Source organism: Parasteatoda tepidariorum, chromosome 11 (genome assembly GCF_982258835.1).
Source record: "Parasteatoda tepidariorum strain Cologne lab strain chromosome 11, Ptep-v5.0, whole genome shotgun sequence".
NCBI lineage: Eukaryota > Metazoa > Arthropoda > Arachnida > Araneae > Theridiidae > Parasteatoda > Parasteatoda tepidariorum.
The window spans coordinates 79,422,621-79,435,233 of record NC_141765.1 but is presented as its reverse complement, the minus strand read 5'-3'; the positions used below and the strand labels follow the sequence as shown (position 1 = coordinate 79,435,233).

At 29.0% G+C, this 12,613-nt stretch overlaps 1 protein-coding gene across 4 annotated transcripts in view; it reads left to right on the top strand.

The window, feature by feature from the left end:
* Positions 1-12,613, top strand: part of LOC107439885 (uncharacterized) — a 65,554-nt gene that overhangs the window by 23,286 nt on the left and 29,655 nt on the right. For all 4 annotated transcript variants that reach the window (XM_087154987.1, XM_087154985.1, XM_087154986.1 and 1 more), the window contains 5 exons: positions 2,345-2,668; positions 2,741-2,770; positions 4,925-5,012; positions 8,974-9,128; positions 10,756-10,874. In XM_087154987.1, the coding sequence (XP_087011113.1) occupies positions 2,345-2,668; positions 2,741-2,770; positions 4,925-5,012; positions 8,974-9,128; positions 10,756-10,874 (716 nt within the window). The remainder of the gene's footprint in view (positions 1-2,344; positions 2,669-2,740; positions 2,771-4,924; positions 5,013-8,973; positions 9,129-10,755; positions 10,875-12,613) is intronic.

The window sequence follows — 12,613 nt, the reverse complement described above, 5'->3', positions numbered from 1 at the left end:
AATAAAATTGTTTATCAAAATTAAATTCGAATTATGACATCGATAAAGTGATGCCATAAAAAATAAATAAAATTTGATCATTTAGTCAACAGTGTATTTGACACATAGGTTTTGACTTAGTATCTAGCTTATCGTTTCTCAACCTTTTTAGCTCGAAAGTTTAAAAATTAAATTCGAATTATGACATCAATAAAGTGATGCCATAAAAAATAAATAAAGTTGGTTCATTTAGTCAACAGTGTATTTGACACGCAGGTTTTAACTTTGTATCTAGCTTATGTTTCTCAACATTTTTAGCTTACAGTCCACTCTGTAAGTCAAATATTCCCCCCCCCCCCAATATGAAAGTTCCTTAACAAAAGTTTATTAAAAATTAAATTAGAAATATGACATCAATAAGGTGACGCCATAAAAAATAAATAAAATTGGTTCATTTAGTCAGCAGTGTATTTGACACGTAGGTTTTAACTTAGTATCTAGTTTATAGATTCCCAACCTCTTTAGCTCATAGTGTACTCTGTAAGTAAAAAGTTTTTTGACGCCTCCTGTAAAGTTCTTTAACAACAGTATAAACAAATTAAAAAACTTTTTTTTTAAATTTTTCACCACTTTTGATATGATTCACATCTAATCAGATTGCTTTTTTATTGAAAATTCTTACAGACCAATGAATTCATAATTTAACTTTTACTATACCAATTTTTTATTAAGTAGTTCTCATCTGAAAATTACAGATATTTGTATGGAAATAAGTTCTTTTTAGTTTAAGCTTAACCATCAACTTCGTATTATCAACTTTCATAGTAGGAAATTCGAAATTTATGGGGAAAAAAGAGTGCGAAGAAATTTTAAACAGCTTAAATTTTTTTGAAGAAAAAATATGTTTAATTTGAGGAATATGCATCATCAAGGAATATAGCATTTTAGAATTAAATCAAAAAATATAGTAGCTGTTTATGTGAAATTTTACCCATGTTTATATGGAAGTCGAATAGAAATAATTTTAATTCCATAATAATTTCACAGGACTCTTCAACAGAATACTGCAGAATTCTTAAGTGAAAACTGTAAAACATTAAGATACGAATTTAAAATCTAATAGCATCTGCAATATTTTGATGAAACAATTTATGTTCAAGCAACACCTTAATTTAGTGCAAATTGAATCAGTGAGAGAGTTATATAGTAGTTATAAGATAAAAATAACGACTGACATGAAATTTTTAAATGTATCAAACTAATAATGAGTAACCACTGTCTAATTTATTGGACCATCCATTGAAATTACACAAATATGTATACGCTTATGAATATATAAAGAAAATTATTCAGCACATAATTATTCAATTGAATTATCAATTCAATTGTTGATATTTTTGCTTATTAATAAATTTGATCAGGATGACATATCTACAAGCTATGTTTTCTCTGAAATATGACATCCACAAAACATGGAGATATAGGCAGTGGGCTTTGGTATTTAAATCTTTTTATCAGTCATAATTTCTTATACAGACAAATTAAAAAACGTTATTATACATTACTCATCTTAAACGCTTTTTCTAATGATAGAGATAACTATGCAAGGATGAACAAGGCTCATCGTTTCATTAAAAATACGAAAGTATACTATATAAAGTGTACTATATATGTACTACAATAAAGTGTACTATATATTTTTTATACAGTGCTTATCTCAAAAGCTCTTTCTAATGATATAGATAACGATGCAAAGATGAACAAGGCTCATCGTTACATTAAAAATAGAAAAGTGTACCATACAGTACAAAGACAGATACGTATTTGCTATGAACTTTTAAGTAGAGTGTTAAATAACTTTTAAACAAATTATTTTAAAAATTCAAAACTATTGTAACATTATGACTGAAAAAATATGAAAATAATTTGAATTTTGTTATCGAACGTTGTAGTGTTTTGTGTGTAAAAGAGACCTATCCAGTGTAATTCACTCCTACTCTAATTGTGGCAGCAAAAACAGACTGAAAACACAAGCATTTTCAGTTCTTCTGCACATTGTATAGGACCGACAGATTACAGTCAAATATGACCAGTCCTGCTTCAATCTAATGGGAATTGTGTCTTAACGATCGATGAATCAGACGGTTATGCGAGAATTATTTGGTTAGATGCGTCAATCAGTATAGAAAAATGTGTTCTGTTATGGTAGGAAAGTTCCTTGTAGAGCTTCATATAGTTGCCACCATTTAGGAATTTAGATGAGACCATTGCAAGGATTGAATCAGGTTATTGCTAAGGTTTAACGTTCTTCAATTTTTTAAAATTTTTCTTTTAATGCATTAACACTATTATGCTTACTTAACAGGTTTGATTATTGGTAAAAAGATAGAAGAAAATCAAAATTATTTTAGACAGATAAGATTAAGTGAAATTCTTCGAATGTATTATGGACCTACTGGACTTTTGGACGAAACAACATCATCAAAAGCTGATATGAAGACAGACGATCAATGGTGCAGGAGATCTGAAAGATTTCGTACTTTCACTACCTTAGGGGAAGAAACATTGAATTATTTGAAGTTTTATACGAATTTGCCGAAAAATTCACAAACTGATGATCTTGTGAGTGAAATTAATGAAATATTATCAAACATCCAGGGATCAACAGAAATATTCAATGAAAATGCTGGTACGTAAGCCTTTTAAATTATTTTGAAACAATTAATAATGATTCAAAACTAAAGTTTTGTTTTTTCTTCAGATGAACCAAACTTGTGCGGCAGAGTTGCTGGTAAGTATGCAAGAAGATTTATTATAACATTTTTAAATATTACAGTCCCTGGCCAAATTATTTGACGCACTTGATGTAAAATCTTAATTATCAGGTCATACTATACAGCTTTATTATCTTTACGCGAATGAAACCGGTTTATACTTTTTTTACGTTTGTGTATCAATTGGTTAATATTGCAATGCAATACGTTAAAAATAAATACGGATAGGAAGTTTATAAAAAAACTCCCGAATAAAAACCCATTACATGTTTGTTTAAATATAAAAGTACTGCGTATAAACTAGGGTAAAACATGCAATTAATAAAACAAGACAGTGAGTATAATAATTCGGTCTAATTATTATAATATACTAATATAATACCTGATATAATATCTATTTTATATTTATGGAATATATAGTTTATTTTATTCAATCGTCGAATTTATATTATATATTGTCTAATTTTACCAATTGATACACGAAGGTAAACAATTGAAAACCGATTTCAGTCGCTTAAAAACAATAAAGCTGTATAGTATGACCTGATAATTAAGATTTTACATAGAATCTTATAGTGCGTCTAACAATTTGGCCAGGGAATGTAATTTTGTACAAATATGCACAATAAATTCGTTATGATGAAGGAGATAGAGCGTTCACCTTCCAATAAGGTGAACCTGACATAAAATATCCTCAGTGGTAGACGGATCATGGGTTAGAGTCCCCTTGCAGTCAGGCTACCCGTGGGAGGCTCTCGTGGTCTTCCCCTCCATATAACGCAAATGCGGGTTAGTTCCATCAAAAAGTCCTCCACAAATACAAAAATTTCTCCTAATACTTGATCCAGGAGTTTACTTGTCTTCTGGAGTAAGTTCAAAATCGCATGGCTACGGACTTGTGCATAAGTAGTCGTAAAACCAAAAAAATGGGTCAGCTGTTCGACGACGGTTATAAATATAAATAAATATTACTAGATTTTGAAACCAATAATTCAGAAACATTTCTTATTGATTATAATTAGACCAAAAATGATTCTAATGAAATTTTTGATGGGTTTGACAGCTGTCATGAAAATACCTTTCTTCTATTCTTTTTTCAAAAGGATATCTGAGAAAGAAGAGATTTCTTGTCTACGAGTTCTTTGATCAGGAGTTGTCATCCAACGATACTATTTTTGGTAGAAGGATGTCCTAAATTCTCTCTTTCGAGTGCAGGGAAAATCTATTTAATTTGCTAGAGTAGTATAAAGTGTCGCATCTTTTCTTACTGAAATGAGTTGGAGGAGAGTGTCTTTGGAAATTCTACTGAAGCGATTAGACTTTGAGCAGATTTTGTTTGGGCATTTTATTAATTGTACACATGAGGTTTTGTACCTTTGAGTTTTAGAGGCTTAGAAGAACAAATTTAGAGCTCTGATAATATTAACAAGACTGAAGCTACAAAAAGCGTTTTCAATCACACAACAGTTGGCACAAGATATATAGATTGCCTACAAAAATACCTTTTGCTCTTAAAAACTGGAAAACGCTGGCAAGGAAGAGGTTAGTCTGGAAAAAACTTATTGAGAAGGCCAAGACCCATCCTGGGCAGTTAAGCCATTGATGATGATGATTGTTATTAATGTTTCAAGTGTTAGTTTTGAAATGCGCTCGTCATAACAAAATTCCTTTTTAAATTATATATTCGTGTACTTAAATTATATTATATAATATATTATTAAATTATATTAAGAAATACTGCTTTAATTCATGTAAGAGAATTTTATTCCAGACTTTAAAGAAAAGCATAGTATAAAAAATTAAGTAAGCAAAATAAAAAATCAAATAAAAATTGAAATGTATGTGACATTTACTAAACTTGAATATTTTGTTAAATTCCTTGAAACAAAAAACTGGTTTAAAACTAATTTTATGTAGAAAAAAGGGAACTTTTTTTTCACAATACAATTGCTTAAATAGAGCTTTAATATTGTTTAATATATTGTGGAGTTAAAATGAAGTAAGACATGTACTGAATAAAATTTTCTTCTTTACTAATTTCCCCAACTTAAAGTAGGATTTTAAAGAATTTATCATTTTATTGTTGGCATTTTTGAAGATGGCAACAACTACATGATTTTGAGATTTTATGATACAGGTTAATGATTCGTAATCATATTCTTTTTTTATAGAAAAATGCGAGACACCAACTGATATTTTTGCTGTTCTGGATTGGCAACCTAACGAAGAACAAAAAAAGCTGCAAATTGAACTCTTAGGGTATGTTTCATCCTAAAAAATTGTATGCGATAAACTAAATTTAAATTACTCACCACCTGTCTTCTATATTATGAACATGCATGTTGTTACATTTTAAGTTCATTACAAATTAGCGTAGCATTAGAGAGTCATTATTATACAATTAAACACCGTTAATGCGTTTTTCAGGAAACTGACGTATAATTACATTAGATAACTTAATATAACTTAATATCAATATTACTTAATATCAATACTTAATGTCAGTACTTAACAACAATAATAATATTGTTTTTTGTATACGTGATATACCTGACCTATATATGTGATGTACACTGGTGTAACAAATGAAGAGATTTTGTAGACTTGGTCGATTATCTCTCGTTGGAGTCGGAAGGTATGAAATTGCAACAGGACAATTCAGGCCACAAGAAATGATAAACTGCTTTATTTCAAGTATGAAATCACGCTGCAAGGCCTGTTTATCTGTAAGAGGGGACCCTATTAATCCATTTTTTATTTTTGGTTTATTCTGGAGCCGCAGCTTCATATCCAGTGTTACGCACGATCATACGTGTGTATTACAATTGTTGCATGGTTTTTTGTTATGTATTTTATCAATATTTTATCAATATAAAATCAGTTCAGTAGTTCTCAAGATAATCGACCGAGTCTGCAAATTCTCTTCATATCTTACACCAGTTTAGTTGTAACTGAAATGGCAAACAAAAAATATGTCACAAAAGTGAAGAAAAAAACTTTTATTTAAATTTTGAGTACATAGGGGAGAGCCGGGTAGCCCCGCCCACTTAAGGAGTATTGCTTATATTTCTGTATAATATTGAGTAATAATCAATATTTTTGCATGTTTCTATTGTTTTATCATCTAATTAAATAATGCAAAAAGAATAAACCAAAAAAAGAGTAGTTTAACTTAAAAAAATAGAAATTTAAAAAAACATGTTTTTCAGGTCTTTTCAAAATGTGTCGGGTAGCCCCGCCCAGTTACAAAAATTGTGTTTTTTTACTGTTTTTTCAGGTGTAAATGAAAATGACCAATTTATTGACAATAGATAAACCTCGTTTATCATTTTTATCACAAAATTATTTTATTTATTACATATTTATATACTTTTAGTGAATTCTATCATTTAATAACAATCATTTAATAGCAACAATATTTGTTGTTAAAAATGCATATAACATTCAAATTTGAAGCAATAAAATAATAATCTTTGCAACCGTACATTTATCGACGAAATAAAATTGGGCGGTGATACCCCACATTCATGTGAGCGGGGCTACCCGAAATCCAATTTTTTTGTAAATTTGTAATTACTCGAACAATTTTTCACATATAGACTTCTTTCCTTGTGCCAATTAAACTTAAGACTACATACTTTAATGCTGTATGTATAGAAAAAATTATTTCTTTAGTATTAAAATGAAGTTTAATCGAAACATTCAACCAATTTTTCTTAATTTCACGACTACTGTATTCAGCATATTTTCAAAACTATTGTTTACCATGTTAACAGCTGCATAAATACTTGAAATTTTGAAAATAATCTCGTTTTAATATAACAATTAATGTCCGATGGTCCATTGACTTGAAAAAATATTCTATACATATGAAATTGACAGTGGGCGGGGGTACCCGACTCTCCCCTAAATGTATTTAAATCTTTCTATATAGTTCGAAATTTAGGTGAGAAAATGTAGATTATAATTGGAAATTCAATTCAAGTTTCTTGAATCCAGGCTAAACATTTATGTGTTTATTTGTGATAAAAGACGGCAACGGTAAAAACCGACGTATAACCAAAGATTAATATTTTTTTTCGTCGCCGAAATGAATTATTTTAACATTGCATGGTTTAAGAATAAAATGGAAATGCAAAGAAAGGATGTGTATATGAAAAAGACGTATAAATGAGAGAGGGGGCTTTATTGTATTACTCTCATACTAAATCATAAAAAAGAAATATGAATCAAAGTTTTGTAATCCTGGCATTTATAAAAAAGTGTGCACACATAGTCTTGTTGATGCAGTTGTATAAGTTGTATAAGTATTTTACCATTTGAACCACTGTAAGTATCTTAAATTTCGCTCTACGTTTGCTTTTACGAAGTTCCCCATCATAGGTTTTTCTTTTGATTAAAATTGCTGCATTGTAATGATAAATAAATCACTAATATCACGAAAAATTATATACACGGGCTTTTTGAATGACTTTTTAAGCTAGTCTCAATTTGACAAAAATTGAAGTCCTTCAGAAGAATGATCAGTGTTTATACAAAGAAAATCGCAATTTAGGACGGCAAACCACTCAAAATTCGTAAACCACGTTGCACCGAAAATTATTTGCTGGCTACATAAAATCGAGGTGAATTTTATCATATTTTGGTATTTTCACTAGCTCCAAATATCAGTTGAAGGTTGCACCAAAAGAAGGTGTTTTGAAGAACACCTATTTTCATACTTTTTTCTTGTTTCTTCTAAAAATCAAAGAAATGTTACACCATTATTAAGTATTTTTAAAGCATTCAAATGCAGGCCAAGTTAGCTATTTACTGTAACAAAGCTATTTACCGTAAATAGGTTATTTTATGACACATATCTAAACATTTTATACCGCTAGCAAAATTTGTAAGAGAAAGTTAAAAGAAATGAACTTTAATTAATGCAAATAAAACATTTACCTACCTAAATAAGTTGATAGTTGAAACAAAATGCATTAGTCGTCCCGATACACCGAGACCGAGTTGTAAATAAAACATGGCGTCGTAAACAAATATCGTTCAGTCACTGTCAAAGTTTTGTGTCTTTAACCAAATCTTGGTGCAGTTAGTTGCACCATGGAAGTATTTCTCGATCATACTTCACATTTTATGGTGTAGCTTAAATAAAATGATATTTTATTTAACTAAATTTTGGGATGATGAGAAACTTTGCACCAAATACTGGTTCTAGATTTCCCAATTTTTTTTCAGTGTAGTTGGGAATTAAAAAAAATATTATTATGTTTTCTTGAATTTTTAGTTGCATAATTGCTTATTAGTTGTGCTTCTTTTAATTTGTGAAAGGGGTTACTTTGAAAACTAGTGAATTTTTCTAATGAATAGTTATATTTGCTTTTGAGTGTGAGGAAAATTATTTGCAAGTACGAAAATTTAACTTAATTCGATTAATTGCGAAACATTCAAGTCTGGTAAATAAAGTGGATAAATTTGTGCTGGAAGAAAATCAGAAAATAGTTTTGAGTGCTTTTTGCTCTGTGGTGTGGAACAGAGTAATTTTGGAAGATCCAAATTACTCTGTTCCACACCACTGGTTTCTGAAGAGTTTTAGTGACTAAGGTATTCTGAAATAAGTATGTATAACACTTAAACTTAGTCCAAGTTACTTCGTGTTACCCTAATAAACAATACATATTAGAGGTCACACATTAATATCTGAAAAAAATTATTATTGAAGAATTATGTTTAAGAAAATGGCGCCTTATAAAATCAAAGGGTCGTGATGGCTCAGTGGTTAGAGCGTCGGTTCTGAGGGGTCGACCTTCAACAGCCGCTAAGACCTACCAAATACATACGATATACGTGCAAGTAAAATCTTTTGATTTGAAAGTTACATGGTCGGTTGCTGAGCAGTTCCAGACGGATCTAGAGAAAATTTCCTTCTCTTTCAGATCTAAGTTTAAATTGGAGATGCTGTCCCTCACTTTCACCTTAGTGGTGTCAAATGAAATTCATTTAATTCACAACGCCAATGGTTGATCCAAGTGTCAATAGAAATAGCAACTACAGAAAATCAACTGTCATTTTATTACTAATCACTGACTTCAAAAATCACTTTTTTTATTACTCCTTTTTAAATATTAATTTATATTTGACCTAATTTTTTGGCAAAATATTTATTCATAATAATGCTTTCAGAAAGCCAGGTATAAAAATACATATAATTATTTTTTTCCTTTAGAATTTTATCAAATGATTTAGATATTCGACCAAAAGGAAGTTCAATAGATGCTTATACAAATCTCAATCCTATGCAGAGTAGAGGATTGCACATTATATCAAATAACACAGGAATTGCAGGATGTGCTCCATGCTATGCCAGATATTTCAAAAAAAGTAAGAATTGAAACAGGGGAAGCTTTATTAATTAGATTAGTTCAATTTACTATTTAACAATTTTCAAAGCACACATATTAGAGAATTAAGCCAAGTATGCATATTAGAGTCCTCATATATATATATATATATATATATATATATATATATATATATATATATATATATATATATATATATATATAGTCCCTGGCCAAATTATTAGACGCACTATATGATTTTATGTAACATCTTAATTATCAGGTGATACTATACAGCCTTATTGTTTTTATGCGGCTGAAACCGGTTAATACTTGCTAATGTTCGTGTATAAATTGGTTCACATTGTAATGCAATACGTTAAAAATAAATACGAATAGGAAGTATATGAAAAATCTCTTGAATTAAGACCCATTACATGTTTGTTTAAATATAAAAGTATTGCATATAAATTCGTGCAAAACATGCAATTAACACTACAGTGAATCTAATAATTTAGCGTCGGGGACAGTAAATAAATAAATAAATAAATAAATATATATATATATATATATATGCTGTATACGCCTACTTTGCTACATTTTAAGAAAAGGGTTTCTATTAATGAAAAAAAAAAAAAACAATCATCTTAAGAAAATAAATATTTAACAAGTAGTTACGATTGTTAAAAAATATTTCTTATTTATCGATTTTTAATTTTCGTCTGTCTGTTCACAAAAGATAAATATATAAATAGATAAATAACATGTTTTTTGTTATGACATAAAAAAAAATTCAACTTTGGATTTTACAATAAATCTGAGTTATGATAGTAGTGGCGGGCATAATGACGGGGATCGTTTTTATAATATAGTTCAAGTATCATCATTGACTTTTGGCCGTTACATATACATCTTATTTTGGATGCAACATAATGATAATTATCTCAGACAAAATGAATATAATCGTTTAAGAAAAATTGATTTAATGAGTATGAAAAATGGCCATAATTCAGAATATAAAAGGAAAGAAAAACCCTTAATAGGATCGAGAAAAATCCGTCTTCATATCGAGAGTTTCTGTTATAATTAATATTCAACGGCTGGGACTAGGAGGCCCAAAAGAGCATCCCCAGTCGCCAAAAATTATAAATTGAAAGCGAATGAATTGTTCCCTACGGACAGTTAGGAACATGGGAAGAGATCCGAGGTTGGTGAAAGTGATACTTCGCCAAAAATAAAGCCAACCCCAAATAATCAATATTAGATTTAAAAATATTTTGGTGATCGCCAACAAGACTGTGAGAATTAGTATAAACATATAACTGAAACATATTTGTGGGAAGAAATAAAGAGTTATAAATAGATTTTTGTTTTCGATGAGTCATGACAGTGAATGAGTCTTACATTACTATTGAAATAAAAAGTTAGCCGTTACATTGATCGATAAGAAAAGAATGAAAATATTTTATGTTTGCCTTTTATAAATATTAATAAAAATTAACTAATTGATTTAATTTAATTACAATTCGATCAAGAATTATTAAAAAAATAAGTAATAAAGCTTTGAAAAATGAAGAAATTTAAAAAAAGCTAAGAAATATGCTGTGGCATCACAGATAGCTGAAAAGAAATTCCATTAAAAATTTCTTTTGTTATTTTTGCGTTAGTGGGAGGATCGAGACAAGGAGAAGTTGAAGTTCTTAACTATCTTAACCAAACATTGAGCCTGAGAGAAATTGAACAAGATGAAAACCAAGATGGAATTAAAGTAGCAACTCCAGCAAAGGTACTCACCTAATTATACTCACTTAAAATGAACTAGTGAAAATAACTCAACTTGAGTGCTATTTAACTCTTTCATCTGGAAAAAAGCGGCCTTCTCTTCTTGAGTTAAAATCACTCAAGTGAAAGAGTTATATGGAAATAGCTCATGTTTGAATGAAAAAAATTTCACTCAAACTTGAGTGATTTTAACTCGTGTTTGAGCGATTTTCAGTATTACTTGAGTGGATCGTTTTCACTCAAACTTTAGGGATTTTCACTCGTGTTTGAGTGATTTTAAGTATTATTTGAATTGGGTCCTTTTAACTTGAATTTGTGTGAATTTCACTAATTTTTTATTCATAAATAGCATCATTTCAGTGAATATATTTTAATCATACAATCATTATTTATTCTTTTGACTTGAATGTCTTTTAAATCACATTTGAATTAAATTGATCATTTTCCGACTACTCACTGAATCTTTTAGTGCTTATCATAAATAAGATTAAAAGAAAAATATTTTTAGCATGCGTGATAGAAATAATTTATCAGCATTCATTTCTTTTAAATTTCTATCATGGTTTGTTCGGTAATTAATAAGTTTTTATTTTTTATTTTAAAACTAAACAGTGATAGTTGATAAAAAAAGTGAAAGCCTAGTAATCCATCTGTATTTAACAATATGCTGAATATAATTGCAAGATCTTTAGAGATCTCTTTAGAGATCGAAAGCATTGTGACAGACTTCAGTACAAAATTGTAAGGATTTTTTTTAACTTTTTGTATTGAAACAAATTTGTTATTAACAGTTTGCATAATTTTCCATTTTATTTAGGTATACAAATAGTAGTTAAAGTGACTTTATTAGTACGTTAAATCGTACTCAACCATTTCCATACTAGTTCTTGGAAATGTAACTTTGATAATTCTTCTACAAGTACATTTCATTTTATTTGGATGGGAATTTTTCTAGTTATTACTTTATTTATAAAAAGTTTGCTAAAATATATTTAGAAAAATATTTTTACATATTGGCAAAAGCATAACGTCTTTTTAACAGGGTACCCACTCAATTTCAGAAAAAAATTCCCCAACTTTTCCAGGAAAATTGCATATTTTATCGATATTATTCAATTTTTCATCAGAAAAATTTGATTATTTTATTTGTAATGGCAAATATTAGATTTTCTGTGTAAAAAAGTATATATATAGTTAAATGAGGATGGGAACATTTCAGTTAAACTAAAATGTAAAATTTTTGCAAAAAATAAATGTAATAGATTTAGAATTGTTTAACTCGATTCTCAATAACTAGCTACTGTTACCGACAATTTTAAGACTGGTTATTTTCCGTGTATAAAATAGGAAAAAATTGCAACTTGCCCTGACTATTTCCTAATTTTTGGAGCTAAAGTAAAACACCCTGAGAATGTCAGGTTCTCCCCGTTTTAATCGCTCATTTGATTAATTGTAATTTACAAATGAACTGAACGCAATTTAATTGTAAGAAAAAAAACATAATAGCATATTTGGTAATTTTTAACTTGATTTTATATAACGTTATATGCATGTGTAACACATTAATCACATTAAGTCATCAATGATAATTATTAAATATATGTAACATTCATGTCAGCAAAACTATGCAGGTCTTAGTTTTTAATTCTTTACCACTTTATAAAATGTCTTCTCGAAGTGGAATAGTCAGCATCCTTGAAAAAAGAATTGCTGCCTGAAAGCTATGATACAACTGCAAAGGGT